Below are 19,836 nucleotides of genomic sequence, written 5' to 3'. Positions count from 1 at the left end.
TACTAACTACTAACTAACTAACTAACTAACTAACTAACTAACTAACTACTAACTAACTAACTAAACTAACTAACTAACTAACTAACTACTAACTACTAACTAACTAACTAACTAACTAACTAACTAACTAACTAACTAACTAACTAACTAACTAAACTAACTAACTAAACTAACTAACTACTAACTAACTACTAACTAACTAACTAACTAACTAACTAACTAACTAACTAACTAACTAACTAACTAACTAACTAACTAACTAACTAACTAACTAACTAACTACTACTAACTAACTAACTAACTAACTAACTAACTAACTAACTAACTAACTAACTAACTAACTAACTAACTAACTAACTACCTAACTAACTAACTAACTAACTAACTAACTAACTAACTAACTAACTAACTAACTAACTAACTAACTAACTAACTAACTAACTAACTAACTAACTAACTAACTAACTAACTAACTAACTAACTAACTAACTAACTAACTAACTAACTAACTAACTAACTAACTAACTAACTAACTAACTAACTAACTAACTAACTAACTAACTAACTAACTAACTAACTAACTAACTAACTAACTAACTAACTACTAACTAACTAACTAACTAACTAACTAACTAACTAACTAACTAACTAACTAACTAACTAACTAACTAACTAACTAACTAACTAACTAACTAACTAACTAACTAACTAACTAACTAACTAACTAACTAACTAACTAACTAACTAACTAACTAACTAACTAACTAACTAACTAACTAACTAACTAACTAACTAACTAACTAACTAACTAACTAACTAACTAACTAACTAACTAACTAACTAACTAACTAACTAACTAACTAACTAACTAACTAACTAACTAACTAACTAACTAACTAACTAACTAACTAACTAACTAACTAACTAACTAACTACTAACTAACTAACTAACTAACTAACTAACTAACTAACTAACTAACTAACTAACTAACTAACTAACTAACTAACTAACTAACTAACTAACTACTAACTAACTAACTACTACTAACTAACTAACTTACTAACTAACTAACTAACTAACTAACTAACTAACTAACTAACTACTAACTAACTAACTACTAACTAACTAACTAACTAACTAACTAACTAACTAACTAACTAACTAACTAACTAACTACTAACCAACTAACTAACTAAATGTTTTTCAGTACAAATTTAAACTTCCCTGTGTTGCCATACACTCTTCTTACCTCGGTTAATCAACAAGCCGGTTTTCGAAATATTGGCAATTTTCGGAAAATCGGTTTCTCCAGAAGTCGGGTTTTTAAACTATAGTTCTATGGACGAGTTTACTGTCTAGTCTATATACGAATCTATTGTCTAGTCTGTTGTCTAGAATATAGCCCAGTCTTTTCTCTAGTCTATATATAAGTAATTTTTCTTTTCTACAGACTAGTCTATTGTCTAGTCCATGGTCTGGTATATGTAAAATTAATATGTAAAATTAAAAAAAGGTTTGGTACAATCGGAATCAAAAAAGTACAACTTCAATGCCTTCTTGTACAATTTGCAAATAGCATTTGCCATCCCTGCTGTGTAGTGTTTAAATATTCTTATAACTTCTCTAACTGTATTATACACACACAGCCAAATGTAAACAAAACAGAAATAGTACTATGTTAAAGAAGTACTTTTTAAATACAACTGTGTGTACAAATTAAGCTTTTACTTTCCAGACATTTAAATTTGTTTCACTAACTTTTGTTTTCTCATTTAGTTTGTAGTTGAAAAGCTCAGCCAGAGTCGTGAGCTTTATTCTAATAAACATTTTTACACATGAAATTTTTTCTGGTCAGTTTTGAAAATCTATTAAGTAAGAGTGGATGCTTATTTGTTGGTGGCGTATAAATTTAATAAAAGTAAAATAAAACAAGAAAAAACTATTAAAAGCTATGAATATTTGAATTTATTAACTTGACGGGTATTACACGTAATTTGGCAATGTGGTGATTCGTACGTACTAGTGAAGTGTTAAATAATATTGTTTTTTTTACACAAAAACGAAAACAAAAACAACTTCTATACATGTGTTTAGCAAAAAGAAAACGTCATTAAAAAACAACTGATTTCTCTTGGAGGGTCGCGCGATTTTGCGTAAAAAACAGAAAATATACACAAACAAAATCGGGAAAAAATAGAAAAATTATAAAAGAAATTAGTAAATGATGGTGAAGGTGCATTAGCAAATTAGTTTAGTATAAAAAAAGCTGGATGACAACAAATGATTTAGCAAATAAGGTGAAATATTTCAACAGATAAAGTGTAATTGAAATGCAAATTATAAAAAAATACATATTGATTTTCTTCTAAGTGAATAAAATGAGAGTAAATAAAATCAAAATTGTATAACAAAAACAAAAAATTGTGTAAAAAACGAAAATCTCAATTATAAAACAAACCCCACAAAACAACAACAACAACAATTATAAACAATTAAAATTTTGAAAAAGAGAAAGAAAAAACAGTTCAATTAACTTTTTTTTTTGTTATGGAATTTCTAAAAAAATTTACAACAATTTAAAAGAAATTTAAATTAACAACATTTTAATTTAGAAAACTTTGTTTTAAAGCGTTTTTGTTCAAACAGTTTTTTTTGTCCATGGAATTTTTTTATGTAAAAAACACGAGTTTTATATACTTTCACTAAAATTATTCATCACCATCACCAGTTCTGCAACACCTCCCCTGTTACCGGAGTGTTCCCACCAAACCACTTATTCAAAAGATTGAACATTGAACTTGAACTGTTCGTCAGTTAATTTGTTTTTTATTTCTTTATAACGTAAAGTTAATGTTTTATTTAAAACATTTCGTTGTTAATACATTTTGAATTTTTATCATTTCAAACTATTTATTGTAAAATTATTTTATTGCAATCTAAGCAAATGATTGTTTAGCATTTTCATTTCCGTTTCAATAAGACAAATTATAAGAATTTCCCGCCATTTTAAAGAATTTTCTATAGCCAGTGTCGAACCTACTTAGCTTACAAATAAAGAAGCTTAAGCGTCAAAAAAATAAAGTATAAAAACAAAGGTTGAAAAATAATGTAATTAAATGTTTAAAAAATTGTCCAATATAGGCACATGCTTTTAATTAATAAGTTGTTTAAAGATTTAAATGCTACTTACTAATTTATGTGAAAATTGTGAATAGGAAAATTTTCAAAATAACACCTAAAATGTGTGAAAGTTAATCAATCAAGTTCTGTTCTGGTTAGGTTCTTCTTCAGTTCCAGCTAATTCTAGTTCAGTTTTAGTTCAGTACTAGGTCAGTACTAGTTTAGTTCTAGTCCAATTCTAGTTTAGTTCTTGTTCAGTTCTAGTTCAACTCAAGTTCTGTTCTAGCTAAGTTTTAGTTCAGTTCAAGCTCAGTTCTAGATCAGTTCTAGATCAGTTCTAGTTCAGTTCTAGTTCATTTCTAGTTCAGTTCTAGTTCAGTTCTAATTCAGTTCTAGTTCAGTTCTAGTTCAGTTCTAGTTCAGTTCTAGTTCAGTTCTAGTTCAGTTCTAGTTCAGTTCTAGTTCAGTTCTAGTTCAGTTCTAGTTCAGTTCTAGTTCAGTTCTAGTTCAGTTCTAGTTCAGTTCTAGTTCAGTTCTAGTTCAGTTCTAGTTCAGTTCTAGTTCAGTTCTAGTTCAGTTCTAGTTCAGTTCTAGTTCAGTTCTAGTTCAGTTCTAGTTCAGTTCTAGTAGAGTTCTAGTTCAGTTCTAGTTCAGTTCTAGTTCAGTACTAGTTCAGTACTAGTTCAGTACTAGTTCAGTACTAGTTTAGTTCCAGTTTAGTTCTTGTTCAGTTCTAGTTCAATTCAAGTTCTGTTCTAGTTCAGTTTTAGTTCAGTTCTAGTTCAACTCAAGTTCTTTTCTAGTTCAGTTTTAGTTCAGTTCTAGTTCAGTTCTATTTCAGTTCTAGTTCAGTTCTAGTTCAGTTCTAGTTCAGTTCTAGTTCAGTTCTAGTTCAGTTCTAGTTCAGTTCTAGTTCAGTTCTACTTCAGTTCTAGTTCTAGTTCAGTTCTAGTTCAGTTCTAGTTCAGTTCTAATTCAGGTCTAGTTCAGTTCTAGTTCAGTTCTAGTTCAGTTCTAGTTCTGTTCTAGTTCAGTTCTAGTTCAGTTCTAGTTCAGTTCTAGTTCAGTTCTAGTTCAGTTCTAGTTCAGTTCTAGTTCAGTTCTAGTTCAGTTCTAGTTCAGTTCTAGTTCGGTTCTAGTTCAGTTCTAGTTCAGTTCTAGTTCAGTTCTAGTTCAATTCTAGTTCAGTTCTAATTCAGTTCTAGTTCTTTTCTAGTTCTGTTCTAGTTCTGTTGTAGTTCTGTTCTAGTTCTGTTCTAGTTCTGTTCTGGTTCTGTTCTAGTTCTGTTCTAGTTCTGTTCTAGTTATACCCTACACCACTTTAGTGGGGAGGGTATATTGGATTTGTGCTGATGTTTGTAACATACAAAAATATTCGTCCTAGACCCACCTTAAAGTATACCAATCGGCTTAGAATCGTTTTCTGAGTCGATTAAGCTATGTCCGTCCGTCCGTCTGGCTGTCCATGTAAACCTTGTGCGCAAGGTACAGGTCGCAATTTTCAAGATAATTGGATGAAATTTGGCATGCACGTTTTATTTGACCCAAGGACGAAGCCTATTGAAAATGGTTAAAATCGGTCCATTATTTCACATAGCCCCCATAGAACAGAACCCCCCGAAAAGGGCTTCTGAGCTCATAATTATGTTAAATATACAGATATATCGATAAAATACGGCACAACTAAGTTTTATAGAAGTCTTGATGACCCTGCCAAATTTCATAAAGATCGGGCCCCATTTGACCCTAGCTCCCATACAAAGTCCCCTTCAGAAAATTACTTGAATGTCCCAAATTAACTTATAAACACAAATATCGCGATGAAATTCAGCACAATAAAATATTATGTAAATATAAATATATTCACAAAATTTTATCGGGCTTGGTCCATATTTGCCCCTAGCCCCCATATAAAGCCTCTTTCAGAAAATTAGTTTTTCATCCATAAATTGCTTAAATGTATCGGAACAAGGGAATATTGAAAATAAATGCTTTACTATGAAAAATAAATCACATTTAATATTCATAACTGGTGTAGGGTATCATATGGTCGGCCTCGCCCGACTATACTTTCTTACTTGTTCTGTTCTAGTTCTGTTCTAGTACTGTTCTAGTTCAGTTCTAGTTCAGCAATAGTGCAATTCTATTTGAGTTCTAGATCAGTTCTAGTTCAGTTCTACTTCAGTTCTAGTTCAATCCTAGTTCAGTTCTAGTTCAGTTCTAATTCAGTTCTAGTTCAGTTCTAGTTCAGTTCTAGTTCAGTTCTAGTTCAGTTCTAATTCAGTTCTAGTTCAGTTCTAGTTCAGTTCTAGTTCAGTTCTAGTTCAGTTCTAGTTCAGTTCTAGTTCAGTTCTAGTTCAGTTCTAGTTCAGTTCTAGTTCAGTTCTAGTTCAGTTCTAGTTCAGTTCTAGTTCAGTTCTAGTTCAGTTCTAGTTCAGTTCTAGTTCAGTTCTAGTTCAGTTCTAGTTCTAGTTGAATTCTAGTTCAGTTCTAATTCAGTTGTTTATGTACCCTTGTTATAGTTCTTTTATGGATCTAGGTCCAATTAATTGAATACATGCAAATCGCTGTAGTGGCATTAGAGGTAGAAGGAGATTGGCTTGACATAACGAATTTTGAATTACATAATTGAAATTTCTTTATGGGAAAAGTACACTTATAATACCGTTGAACTAATACGCTTTAAAACAAATTTTAAATCCAATCTTTATTCTAAAAAACCTATAGCAAACAACAATAAACACCAATGTAAGGTTCCTGTTTTGAAAAGAGAAAAATGTGCTAAAAGTACTCGTCGTACCTGAGCTGGAAGCAACAAATAACAATAAAGTGTCCTCACAAAATTACCTAAATCACCTACAACTACCTCGCTGATTTTAAATTATTTATTGTATAAATATCTCAACTACCCCATAATATATTGCAAATATGTCTAATTTTGATGCCTGGGATTATGCGGTGTTGATCACCATCCTGGCCATATCGGCATCTATAGGAATTTATTATCGCCTATCGGGCGGCAAACAAAAAACCACCAAAGAATATTTAATGGCTGATCAAAGTATGTCAGCGTTACCAGTATCATTTAGTTTAATGGCGAGTTTTATGTCGGCCATAACTCTGCTGGGTGTCTCCAATGAGAGTTATCAGTTTGGCATTATGTTCTGTGCCATTAATATAGCCTATATTTTAAGTACACCTCTGGCAGCTTATGGATTTCTACCGGTTTTCTATCGCATGCGCACCACAAGTGTTTATGAGTATTTGGAGCGACGTTTTGGCCACAGCATGCGTTTGGTGGCTTCGTTGGCCTATTCAGTACAAATGATTTTATATATGGGCATAGTATTGTATGCACCCGCCTTGGCGCTGGAAGCTGTAACGGGTTTAAGTCATGTGGCCGCCATTTTAGCTATAGGTTTAGTTTGTACCTTCTACTCGACTCTGGGTGGCATGAAGGCTGTGCTCATCACTGATGTCTTTCAATCTTTACTCATGTTTGCCGGCATTTATTCGGTGATTATAGTATCGGCCATTAAGGCTGGAGGTCTTCAGCCCATTTGGCAAGCGGCTCAGGAAACAGGTCGTTTAGATGTTAGTGCCATTTCCTTGGATCCTACAATACGTCATACTTGGTGGAGTTTAATTATTGGTGGTATGGTTACTTATCTATCACTGTATGGTGTTAATCAAACTCAGGTGCAACGTCTCTTAAGTGTGAGGGACTTGAAAGGTGCTCAGGCGGCGCTATGGTGGAATTTGCCTATTTTGAGCTGTTTGAGTTTTAGTACTCTGTTTACGGGTTTGGCGATATTTTACTATTATCGCAATTGTGATCCTGTGCTGAATGGCCGCATTAAGTCCAGAGATCAATTGATGCCGCTATTTGCTGTGGATACTATGGGTAAGTGGAGTTGGATTTTAAAATTTAGGAAATTTTTTTACATAATATGATTTTCTAGTTCAGTTCTAGTTCAGTTCTAGTTCAGTTCTAGTTCAGTTCTAGATCAGTTCTAGTTCAGTTCTAGTTCAGTTCTAGTTCAGTTCTAGTTCAGTTCTAGTTCAGTTCTAGTTCAGTTCTAGTTCAGTTCAGTTCTAGTTCAGTTCTAGTTCAGTTCTAATTCAGTTCTAGTTCAGTTCTAGTTCAGTTCTAGTTTAGTTCTAATTCAGTTCTAATTCAGTTCTAGTTCAGTTCTAGTTCAGTTCTAGTTCAGTTCAGTTCTAGTTCAGTTCTAGTTCAGTTCTAGTTCAGTTCTAGTTCAGTTCTAGTTCAGTTCTAGTTCAGTTCTAGTTCAGTTCTAGTTCAGTTCTAGTTCAGTTCTAGTTCAGTTCTAGTTCAGTTCTAGTTCAGTTCTAGTTCAGTTCTAGTTCAGTTCTAGTTCAGTTCTAGTTCAGTTCTAGTTCAGTTCTAGTTCAGTTCTAGTTCAGTTCTAGTTCAGTTCTAGCTCAGTTCTAGTTCAGTTCTAGTTCAGTTCTAGTTCAGTTCTAGTTCAGTTCTAGTTCAGTTCTAGTTCAGTTCTAGTTCAGTTCTAGTTCAGTTCTAGTTCAGTTCTAGTTCAGTTCTAGTTCAGTTCTAGTTCAGTTCTAGTTCAGTTCTAGTTCTAGTTCAGTTCTAGTTCAGTTCTAGTTCAGTTCTAGTTCAGTTCTAGTTCAGTTCTAGTTCAGTTCTAGTTCAGTTCTAGTTCAGTTCTAGTTCAGTTCTAGTTCAGTTCTAGTTCAGTTCTAGTTCAGTTCAGTTCTAGTTCAGTTCTAGTTCTAATTAAGTTCTAGTTCAGTTCTAGTTCTAATTCAGTTCTAGTTCAGTACTAGTTCAATTCTAGTTCAGTTCTAGTTCAGTTCTAGTTCAGTTCTAGTTCAGTTCTAGTTCAGTTCTAGTTCAGTTCTAGTTCAATTCTAGTTCAGTTCTAGTTCAGTTCTAGTTCAGTTCTAGTTCAGTTCTAGTTCAGTTCAGTTCTAGTTCAGTTCTAGTTCAGTTCTAGTTCAGTTCTAGTTCAGTTCTAGTTCAGTTCTAGTTCAGTTCTAGTTCAGTTCTAGTTCAGTTCTAGTTCAGTTCTAGTTCAGTTCTAGTTCAGTTCTAGTTCAGTTCTAGTTTAGGTCGGCTGACGTTCCAAAAATTGTACAATAACTTTATCAAATTTGTAACCCTTATCTTTTTTGCTTGTTAAATTTCAGGTCAATATCCCGGCTTGTGTGGACTCTTCGTATCGGGCATCTTCTCTGCCAGTCTCTCAACTGTGTCTTCAGCTGTTAGCTCTCTCTCCGCCGTAACTTTAGAGGATTATTTAAAACCTTTATATAAGAAAATATTCAAAAGAGCCATGACCGATTCCAGCACCACATTGCCCTCGAAAATAATGGCCTGTATATATGGTCTAGTATGCATAGCTTTGGCCTTTGGAGCCGGTTCAATGGGTGGAGTATTGCAAGCTTCACTCACTATATTCGGTGTAGTAGGTGGTCCTCTATTGGCTGTTTTCACTTTGGGCATGTGCACCACGAGAGCTAATCAAAGAGGTGTAATAGCAGGACTGTTGTGTGGTCTGTGTTTTGCATTTTGGATTGGTTTTGGTGGACCCAAACCACCACCACCATCTTTGCCGCTATCCGATGATGGCTGTATCGCCGCTAATACAACTTTAGTAGCGGAATCATTAAGAGTCATAGAGGAGTTTGTTAATGAAACCGTAAGCACTACAACGGAACAAAGTTTAAGTGCAGCACCCCACTATTTCTGGCTTTATCGTCTGTCGTATATGTGGTATTGTGTTTTGGGTTTCATTATCACTCTTTGCTTAGGCTATATGTTTAGTTGGCTACTGGAACGTTTCGATTGGGCTGATAATTCTCAGATATATTTGGATTTGGCCTGCAAACAATTGGACTATGACTTATTTGTGCCTTTACTGTCGCGCAAATTGCAAGAACAAGCTGCTGCTTCAGAAGAGTTGGGTAAATTAAATTATTGTCATACGGTGACTTAAAAATCTAGTTAATTTTATTTATATTGCTATCAATATTATAATTTTTATTGTAAATTTTTTTAGCGCTTAAGTTTTTATATGTAAGGGTTTTAATTTGTATTAAGTTTGAAAATAAGGGGGTTCTATTCTTTTCATATATAAATTAGCTATCTCATTAGAGAATATTTTTACTTTTATATAAATTAAAGTTTTCAGTTCAAATTTTTAAGTTTAAAATTGTGTTTTTATAGGAATTCTACTTTAATATTATGTTAATTTACTTAATTTTTAAAAAATTACTTACTTTGTAACTAAGTTTTACTTAATTTTAACAAAAACTTAATTTAACTTAATTTTTTCTTGATATTAATTTATTTGTTAATTAAATTAATTTTTAAAGAAAAACTAAAATATTGAAATACATTTCTACTGAAAAGTGAACTTTAAAAGTTCAAATGTAATTGGTTTATGTTTTTTATTATTTTGTTTAAAGAATTGGAAAATTTTGAGTTTAGATATGAAAGGATTCGAAAATGAGTTTCCTTCTTTGGTTTTTTATTTATTATTTGAGAAAATGTATTTGAAAAAACCGATGTTTTTGAAAGAAATTTTATCTTTGGACCCGCCTTAAATAGATTTTGATTAAAAAGTAATTCCTAACAACTTGGGCGGCTGGATATTGAAATGGAATTTCAATATCCAGCCGTAAAAATGTAAACCGATCGTCTTCCTCGGTTTACATTTTCTGAGCTCATAGAAAAGTTGACACCTTTACAGTTCTAGTTCAGTTCTAGTTCAGTTCTAGTTCAGTTCTAGTTCAGTTCTAGTTCAGTTCTAGTTCAATTCTAGTTCAGTTCTAGTTCTAGTTCAGTTATAGTTCAGTTCTAGTTCAGTTCAAGTTCAGTTCTAGTTCAGATCTAGTTCAGTTCTAGTTCAGTTCTAGTTCAGTTCTAATTCAGTTCTAATTCAGTTCTAGTTCAGTTCTAGTTCAGTTCTAGTTCAGTTCAAGTTCAGTTTTAGTTCAGTTCTAGTTCAGTTCTAGTTCAGTTTTAGTTCAGTTCTAGTTCAGTTTTAGTTCAGTTCTAGTTCAGTTCTAGTTCTAGTACAGTTCTAGTTTAGTTCTAGTTCAATTTTAGTTCAGTTCTCGTTTAGTTCTAGTTCTAGCTCAGTTCTAGTTCTAGTTCAGTTCTAGTTCAGTTCTAGTTCAGTTCAAGTTCAGTTCAAGTTCAGTTCAAGTTCAGTTCTAGTTCAGTTCTAGTTAAGTTCTAGTTCAGTTCTAGTTCTAGTTCTAGTTCAGTTCTAGTTCAGTTCTAGTTCAGTTCTAGTTCTAGTTCTAGTTCTAGTTCAGTTCTAGTTCAGTTCTAATTCAGTTCTAGTTCAGTTCTAGTTCAGTTCTAGTTCAGTTCTAGTTCAGTTCTAGTTCAGTTTTAGTTCAGTTCTAGTTCAGTTTTAGTTCAGTTCTAGTTCAGTTCTAGTTCAGTTCTAGTTCAGTTTTAGTTCAGTTCTAGTTCAGTTCTAGTTCAGTTCTAGTTCAGTTCTAGTTCAGTTCTAGTTCAGTTCTAGTTCAGTTCTAGTTCAGTTCTAGTTCAGGTCTAGTTCTAGTTCAGTTCTAGTTCAGGTCTAGTTCAGTTCTAGTTCAGTTCTAGTTCAGTTCTAGTTCAGTTCTAGTTCAGTTCTAGTTCAGTTCTAGTTCAGTTCTAGTTCAGTTCTAGTTCAGTTTTAGTTCAGTTCTAGTTCAGTTCTAGTTCAGGTCTAGTTCAGTTCTAGTTCAGTTCTAGTTCAGGTCTAGTTCTAGTTCAGTTCTAGTTCAGGTCTAGTTCTAGTTCAGTTCTAGTTCAGTTCTAGTTCAGTTCTAGTTCAGTTCTAGTTCATTTCTAGTTCAATTCTAGTTCAATTCTATTTCAGTTCTAGTTCAGTTCTAGTTTAGTTCTTATTCAGTTCTAGTTCAGTTCTCGTTCAGTTCTAGTTCAGTTCTAGTTCAGTTCTAGTTCAGTTCTAGTTCAGTTCTGGTTCAGTTCTAGTTCAGTTCTAGTTCAGTTCTAGTTCAGTTCCAGTTAAGTTCTAGTTCAGTTCTAGTTCAGTACTAGTTCAGTTCTAGTTCAGTTCTAGTTCAGTTCTAGTTCAGTTCTAGTTCAGTTCTAGTTCAGTTCTAGTTCAGTTCTAGTTTAGTTCTAGTTCAGTTCTAGTTCAGTTCTAGTACAGTTCTAGTTTAGTTCTAGTTCAATTTTAGTTCAGTTCTCGTTTAGTTCTAGTTCTAGCTCAGTTCTAGTTCTAGTTCAGTTCTAGTTCAGTTCTAGTTCAGTTCAAGTTCAGTTCAAGTTCAGTTCAAGTTCAGTTCTAGTTCAGTTCTAGTTAAGTTCTAGTTCAGTTCTAGTTCTAGTTCTAGTTCAGTTCTAGTTCAGTTCTAGTTCAGTTCTAGTTCTAGTTCAGTTCTAGTTCAGTTCTAATTCAGTTCTAGTTCAGTTCTAGTTCAGTTCTAGTTCAGTTCTAGTTCAGTTCTAGTTCAGTTCTAGTTCAGTTTTAGTTCAGTTCTAGTTCAGTTCTAGTTCAGTGCTAGTTCAGGTCTAGTTCAGTTCTAGTTCAGTTCTAGTTCAGTTTTAGTTCAGTTCTAGTTCAGTTCTAGTTCAGTTCTAGTTCAGTTCTAGTTCAGTTCTAGTTCAGTTCTAGTTCAGTTCTAGTTCAGTTCTAGTTCAGTTCTAGTTCAGTTCTAGTTCAGTTCTAGTTCAGGTCTAGTTCTAGTTCAGTTCTAGTTCAGGTCTAGTTCAGTTCTAGTTCAGTTCTAGTTCAGTTCAGTTCTAGTTCAGTTCTAGTTCAGTTCTAGTTCAGTTCTAGTTCAGTTCTAGTTCAGTTCTAGTTCAGTTCTAGTTCAGTTTTAGTTCAGTTCTAGTTCAGTTCTAGTTCAGGTCTAGTTCTAGTTCAGTTCTAGTTCAGTTCTAGTTCAGTTTTAGTTCAGTTCTAGTTCAGTTCTAGTTCAGTTCTAGTTCAGTTCTAGTTCAGTTCTAGTTCAGTTCTAGTTCAGTTCTAGTTCAGTTCTAGTTCAGGTCTAGTTCTAGTTCAGTTCTAGTTCAGGTCTAGTTCAGTTCTAGTTCAGTTCTAGTTCAGTTCTAGTTCAGTTCTAGTTCAGTTCTAGTTCAGTTCTAGTTCAGTTCTAGTTCAGTTCTAGTTCAGTTCTAGTTCAGTTTTAGTTCAGTTCTAGTTCAGTTCTAGTTCAGGTCTAGTTCAGTTCTAGTTCAGTTCTAGTTCAGGTCTAGTTCAGTTCTAGTTCAGTTCTAGTTCAGTTCTAGTTCTAGTTCAGTTCTAGTTCAGTTCTAGTTCAGTTCTAGTTCAGTTCTAGTTCAGTTCTAGTTCAATTCTAGTTCAATTCTATTTCAGTTCTAGTTCAGTTCTAGTTTAGTTCTTATTCAGTTCTAGTTCAGTTCTCGTTCAGTTCTAGTTCAGTTCTAGTTCAGTTCTAGTTCAGTTCTAGTTCAGTTCTGCGTTCAGTTCTAGTTCAGTTCTAGTTCAGTTCTAGTTCAGTTCTAGTTAAGTTCTAGTTCAGTTCTAGTTCAGTTACTAGTTCAGTTCTAGTTCAGTTCTAGTTCAGTTCTAGTTCAGTTCTAGTTCAGTTCTAGTTCAGTTCTAGTTCAGTTCTAGTTCAGTTCTAGTTCAGTTCTAGTTAGTTCTAGTTCAGTTCTAGTTCAGTTCTAGTTCAGTTCTAGTTAAGTTCTAGTTCAGTTCTAGTTCAGTTCTAGTTCAGTACTAGTTCAGTTCTAGTTCAGTTCTAGTTCAGTTCTAGTTCAGTTCTAGTTCAGTTCTAGTTTAGTTCTTCTAGTTCAGTTCTAGTTCAGTTCTAGTTCAGTTCTAGTTCAGTTCTAGTTCAGTTCTAGTTCAGTTCTAGTTCAGTTCTAGTTCAGTTCTAGTTCAGTTCTAGTTCAGTTCATAGTTCAGTTCTAGTTCAGTTCTAGTTTCAGTTCTAGTTCAGTTCTAGTTCAGTTCTAGTTCAGTTCTAGTTCAGTTCTAGTTCAGTTCTAGTTCAGTTTAGTTCAGTTCTAGTTCAGTTTAGTTCAGTTCTAGTTCAGTCTAGTTCAGTTCTAGTTAAGTTCTAGTTCAGTTCTAGTTCAGTTCTAGTTCAGTACTAGTTCAGTTCTAGTTCAGTTCTAGTCAGTTCTACTTCAGTTCTAGTTCAGTTCTAGTTCAGTTCTAGTTCAGTTCTAGTTCAGTTCTAGTTCAGTTCTAGTCAGTTCTAGTCAGTTCTAGTTCAGTTCTAGTTCAGTTCTAGTTCAGTTCTAGTTCAGTTCTAGTTCAGTTCTAGTTCAGTTCTAGTTTAGTTTTAGTTTGGCTCTAGTTTAGTTTTTATTCAATTGTCTCCGCAGGGACACAGTTTTCTTTAGAAATGTTGGGATTTCTTTGGGAGAAAGTTGGGGTAATTTTACAAATTAAAGTGTTTTATAATTATTGAGTTTTTGAAATTTTAAATTAACAGCCAGTATTTAAAATTTCAAAATTTTCTTTAATTTCAGTTGTAAATTTTAGAAATTTATTTTTCTATTTTTTAATTATAATTTTTGTAGAATTTTCTTTCTCTTTCCAGTTGAGTCATAGATAGGGGGCGCAAAGGAAATAGCCAGAAAGTAATGTATATTTTAATTTCAAAATTGCTATGATTTTCAAAAATGCATCGAATTATTTAGCCAAATTTATTAAGTATTTATAGCAAAATATTATATATGTACATAAATAAAAAAATAATATTGTTTAAATAGCTAAATTGCATATTTTGTGTTTTTAATACAATGTATGAAAATAAATATTTAAAATATTTTTTAAAAATAAAAACTGCAATCTGTTAAATATTACGTTAAAGTCTTCCATTGTAATTGTAGTTGAGGCAATAATTTTCGTTACAAAACGAATAAAAAAGAATTTGCTTAAATTGTGTAATTTTATATAAATATACTTAAAATAAATATTTGTATGTAAAGTAAATTAAAAAATACTAATTAAAATAAAAATTTATAAATTTAATAACAAAAAAAATATATATTACATTTTAACAAAAAATATGTTCATGTCTCAGCATTATTAACATTTTGCATACAATGTAAATTTCCTTAAATTACACAAACATTTTTTGTGCAAAAATGTAATTGCACAATATATTTAAAATAAATGTTGTATTTTACTTAATGCCTGCAAATATTTGTTTTGTTTGTGCAAACAAATTTACTATACTATACTCACAAACTCACAAACCAGAACTAAATATTTATTATACATATATAGTAGATAAATAAAATAAAAATAAATTTTACAATGTTTATAAAATCTTAATGATCTTTTTTAATTATTTAATCTTTATGGCCCCACCACCATCATTAAGAAAATACTACTGGATCTGGGGATCTATAAAAGAAGCGTGAGGTATGTATGGCTATGATAAACAATAAAGATTGTAGATAATAATGATAAGATTTATTGAAGTGTGGGAATATTTTAATTCAAGTAAAATGGCGAGTATAGGAAAGATTATTCTGTAGAGTATAAGTAGTAATGTCTTAATAGTCTAGTCTATAGTCTAGTCCATAGTCTAGTCTATAGTCTAGTCTATAGTCTAGTCTATAGTCTAGTCTATAGTCTAGTCTATGGTCTAGTCTATAGTCTAGTCTATAGTCTAGTCTATAGTCTAGTCTATAGTCTAGTCTATAGTCTAGTCCAGCGGTTCCCACCGATTTTTACTTCGCGGACCCCTTGAAGAACTTATTTAATTTCGCGGACCCCCATACATATTTTTATATCTTATTGTTCTAAATAATTGTCCATCCGAAAATTGACCTAGTTCATTAATTCCTAGGTCTAATAAATGTAGAGATGTCATATCTATAAAATATTCCCGTACTTTGAGAATATATAATATTTCAGATAGGTTTTCAATTGCATGTTTTGAAGATAGAATGACTTCTTTGTTGATATGTTAACATGATGTATAATTTTATGATCGTGAGATCTTTCATGTTCATTTTTCTTCAAGGTAGCGAAAAGGTTTCTTTATCAAATATTGTCACATGTGCTTAAGGAGTCACGTTTCAAAAATTTGTTGCGATTGCAAAGGGTGAACTGAGTAAGTGAGCTAAGTTTTCGGGAAAATAATATAAGAAAGTTGGACTTCTTCTATGTTGTTGCGGAATGCGTTATCCGCATAATATATGATTTGAACTCTTTGTTAAAGTACTGTGAATTTGGAACTTAAATTTGAATTTTAAAATACCAACGAATTATTTTACTTCATGGTTTTTGGCTACATATTTACGCGAAACGCTATGGATTTTCTGATGTTAATTTAATAATATGTATTGGTCAACAAAATCAAGTTAAAATCTGTGTATCACGTCGGATTGGAATATTTATAAAGAGATACATAAAGAGTCACCTCTGTTTTGGAAATATATAATTTTAGTCCTTTCAAACAAGAACACTTTTGCTTACAATTTGATAAACTTAAATCTGTAATAAGCTTGTCTTTGAATTGAACTTCATACTCCGGTACCAGTATCCCTAATTTAATTGTAAGGCAGAGTATTATTTGTCTGAAATAAAAACCATTATTTCAGTACATATACAGGAAATAAAAATTACAAATCACGCAATACTTTCTTTTATAAAAGTTATACAATAAATTTGTAGGGCCTAGCTTCTTCCTGATAAACAACCGAAAAAATTAAATTCAAAAAGTCACCAAAAAATTTGGGATTATTGCACAAAAATTGGAGATATTTGTACATACATATAAAAGCAGAATATATTTTATTGGTGTTTTTTTTTCGTTCGTCTTCGCGGACCCCCTAGGATTTTACTACGGACCACTAGGGGTCCGCGGACCCCCATTTGGGAACCGTTGGTCTAGTCTATAGTCTAGTCTATAGTATAGTCTATAGTCTAGTCTATAGTCTAGTCTATGGTCTAGTCTATAGTCTAGTCTATAGTCTAGTCTATAGTCTAGTCTATAGTCTAGTCTCTAGTCTAGTCTCTAGTCTAGTCTATAGTCTAGTCTCTAGTCTAGTCTCTAGTCTAGTCTCTAGTCTAGTCTATAGTCTAGTCTATAGTCTAGTCTATAGTCTAGTCTATAGTCTAGTCTATAGTCTAGTCTATAGTATTGTTTATAGTCTAGTCTATAGTCTAGTCTACAGTCTAGTCTATAGTCTAGTCTATAGTCTAGTCTATAGTCTAGTCTATAGTCTAGTCTATAGTCTAGTCTATAGTCTAGTCTATAGTCTAGTCTATAGTCTAGTCTATAGTCTAGTCTATAGTCTAGTCTATAGTCTAGTCTATAGTCTAGTCTATAGTCTAGTCTATAGTCTAGTCTATAGTCTAGTCTAGTCTAGTCTATAGTCTAGTCTAGTCTAGTCTAGTCTATAGTCTAGTCTATAGTCTAGTCTATAGTCTAGTCTATAGTCTAGTCTATAGTCTAGTCTATAGTCTAGTCTATAGTCTAGTCTATAGTCTAGGCTATAGTCTAGTCTATAGTCTAGTCTATAGTCTAGTCTATAGTCTAGTCTATAGTCTAGTCTATAGTCTAGTCTATAGTCTAGTCTATAGTCTAGTCTATAGTCTAGTCTATAGTCTAGTCTATAATCTATTCTATGGTCTAATGTAGTATATAGTCTAGTCTATAATCTAGTATATAGTTTAGTCTATAGTCTTTTTATCTTTTGTTAGTGGAGCTGGAAATCCTCCCAGTGGGAGTGGCCAGTCTATAAGTCAGATTATGTCTATAATTCAGGCTATTTTCCAGACTATAGTCTTGTCTATAGTCCAGATTATAGTCTTATCTATAGTCCAGACTGTAGTCTAGTCTATATTCCAGATAATAAATTATAATCTAGATTATCGTTAAGTCTGTAGTCCGCGCTAAAACAAAGTCTATTCTCCAGACTATAGTCCAGAGTATATATAGTCTGCAGTATAGTTCAGACTGTATATAGTCCGTACTACGGACTCCGTAGTATAGTATAGTCCTTTCCATAGTCCAGACTATGGTTTAGTCTATTCTGCAGACTATAGTCCAGCCTATTGTCCAGACTATATATAGTCTGTAATACAGTCCAGACTGTATACATATAGTGTGTAGTATAGTCCAGTATGGAAGTTGTTTGTGGAAATATATTTAATTATTTACTGAATGTTATTGCTATTTATGTAAACAAATATGATTTGCTTACTCAATTGTTATTGTTCCAATTCCCTCTATATTTGTTTATACATACAAATACTACGTACATGATGACTCGACAAATTTTTATATATCATCGTTGTCGTATTGCTTGTTTTTGGATTTTGTCTGAAACTTAAGTATTAGTGGTTAATTTTAGACTGACTTTCAAAACATCGTGTTCAGTTTAGTTAGTATAAATGTATTTCACTTGTTTTTCAATTGTCTTCTGAGTATGAAGAGCTTTTTTTAGTTTATTACAAAAAAATTAGTAAGTATTTCATCATTCAAGAACTAAAAGATCTTCTTAGGATTTCCTTATAGGTATGTATTATCGACTTTTTTATTGATAACCTATGACTAATGTTAAAGGTTTCCGTGACGCGTGTCGAAGTTTAAATTCTCCTATGCTCTTATCATTCAGGTAAGTAGTTTGATTGAGTAAACTCTTTATTCATTCCCGATAACAAAATACAAAATCATTTAACTTCTTTATAGGTGGTACGATTAGAATACTTAAACATATGATTTTTCAACAAAAATTAATCGAATGTTAATATAAATTGATATCAAAGGTATACGATCGCATTAAGTAAAATATTTTTTATATTTTGGTGACTTTTAAGTTTCAACAAATTTCTGAAAATACCGGTGAAAGACCCGAATGACTATAGTCTAGTGTATACTTTGTGCTTTAGTATATTCTACAGTGTGGTGTAGAGACTGAAATATAGTCTGGTTTATAGACTGGACTAATGTCTGTTATATAGTCAGAACTATAATATAGTCCAGACAATAGTCTAAACTGAACTATAGTAAGTTCTATAGTGAAAACAGAACAGAGTGTACTATAGTCTGGTCTATATATAGCCAGAAATATGGTCTGACTATGCTATGGTCAATAGGCTGAAATACGATCTGGTCTATATTTTGTACCACACTAATATATTATAGTCTGGTCTATAATTTGGACTTTAATGTGGACAATTGTCTGGACTATAGTTTGGACTATAAGCTATAAACTGGACTAAAGCATGTCCCATAGTTAAGACTATACACAGTACTATAGTCTGGACTATATATCTATCTTCTGTTCTATATATGTAGCCAGAAATATCGTCTGGGTTATAGTATAGTCCATAGTCTGAACTACAATCCTGTATCTAGTCAGAACTGAAGTCTGGACTATAGACTAACTATTATCTGGTCTTATGTTTAAACTATATTCTGGACGATAAGCTGGACTATAAATGTTTTGAAAATCAAGACTATAGTTCGGCCTATAACTAATCCGAACTATAGGGTAGTTAATAGTCTAAAATATAGTCTAGACTACGATATGGATTATAGTCTTCTCTATATTAATACACATGTTAGACTTTACTCTGTTAAAATTTTGATTATATAATTAGTCTCTATTTATACAATTTTAAAGAAAGAAACGTCAAAATATTTTCGTCATTTTTATGACGAAATATTGAGACATTTAAATTTAGAATTGAAAGCATACGAAATTCTTAAAGTGCTTTATATACATACATATATATATATAGTTGTGCATATATGTATAAATAAGTTTGGAAATATGCATAAAAAATAGATTTAATAATTTCTTAAAAATAAAGTTTTATTTTAAAAACACTACAAATTGTGTTTGAAAATTTGTCGCACTTCTAAATGTATGTAAAGGTGAGACGTAAATTTCATTTTATACTTATCATCTCGGTTCAAGTCCATAATGTTTTTTTTTTTTAACTATTATGTATACATTTTTTCTAAACAAAATGTTTCAAACTTTTGCTGAAAATATAAAACAATAAAAAAAACTGATAAGATTTTGTAGAAAATTTTAGCGGTCAGAAACTTATAAAATATTAATGAAATGAGAAATTGATAATATAAACAATTTAATGATCTGTATACTATATATAAATCTGTATATTATACGCCGTATAAAAGAAGGAAGAGTCGAAATTTGTGCTCACTCCTCTTCTTATTTCTGACGTAGCTGGATTCTTTAAGATTTTGAAAACAAAACATGATTATTTTGAATAAAAATAAAGAAAATATGTTACGCAAATTAGGTTTTATGTTTATGTGTGCCACGCCTGCTGGAAATTTGTTTTCAATATAGTACCATATACTAGTATTTTTAAAATTTAGACTATTACGCCCACGTAAAATTAGTCTAGGGGAAATTTTCTTGACACTGCAACTTGTTAGATAAACACACTTTTTGGTGTTTAGAAAAGTAGACAAGTGTGGGGCTTTCATGGACAAATCGAATACAGTTGTACCCTATATAGATTTGATCGGATTTATGGATATTATAGATCAGACCATATCCTAGACAATATTCCAAACTATTGATCAGCCTGTAGACGAGACTTTAAACGATACTATAGTCCATACTATATACATTACTATAGTCCAAACTATAGACGATACTATAGTCAGACTATAGACGAGAATTTAGTCTTGACGAGACTATAGTCCAGACAAAAAACGAGAGTATAAAGGAGACTTTAGGCGAGACTATAGGCTATAATCTCGTCCAGACTATAGACAAG

General features: G+C 32.0%; 1 protein-coding gene across 5 annotated transcripts; it reads left to right on the top strand.

The window, feature by feature from the left end:
* Positions 1 to 1,786: 1,786 nt before the first annotated feature.
* LOC119612811 (putative sodium-dependent multivitamin transporter) lies at positions 1,787 to 9,542 on the top strand. Of its 5 annotated transcripts, none has more exons than XM_037968681.1 (3): positions 1,787 to 2,013; positions 5,849 to 7,025; positions 8,294 to 9,542. In XM_037968681.1, the coding sequence occupies exons 2-3, from the start codon at positions 6,050 to 6,052 to the stop codon at positions 9,100 to 9,102; spliced, it is 1,785 nt and encodes a 594-aa protein (XP_037824609.1). In that variant the 5' UTR covers positions 1,787 to 2,013; positions 5,849 to 6,049; the 3' UTR covers positions 9,103 to 9,542. The 5 variants fall into 5 exon arrangements, with proteins under 5 accessions (XP_037824609.1, XP_037824610.1, XP_037824606.1 ...); XM_037968682.1 differs by having other exon boundaries at positions 1,795 to 1,919; XM_037968678.1 differs by having other exon boundaries at positions 1,858 to 2,298.
* The last annotated feature ends 10,294 nt before the right edge of the window (positions 9,543 to 19,836 follow it).

Source organism: Lucilia sericata, unplaced genomic scaffold (assembly GCF_015586225.1).
Source record: "Lucilia sericata isolate MDLA Ls3-8-SP2 unplaced genomic scaffold, ASM1558622v1 Contig001833F_arrow, whole genome shotgun sequence".
In the NCBI taxonomy this organism is placed as follows: domain Eukaryota; kingdom Metazoa; phylum Arthropoda; class Insecta; order Diptera; family Calliphoridae; genus Lucilia; species Lucilia sericata.
This window is presented reverse-complemented; position numbering and strand designations above follow the sequence as displayed.

Bases quoted from the DNA above. Each gene is read 5' to 3' on its own strand.
- LOC119612811 (XM_037968681.1), top strand. From the start codon at position 6,050: ATGTCTAATTTTGATGCCTGGGATTATGCGGTGTTGATCACCATCCTG. The intron at 7,026-8,293 runs GTAAGTGGAGTT...GTTAAATTTCAG, and splicing joins ATTTGCTGTGGATACTATGG to GTCAATATCCCGGCTTGTGT.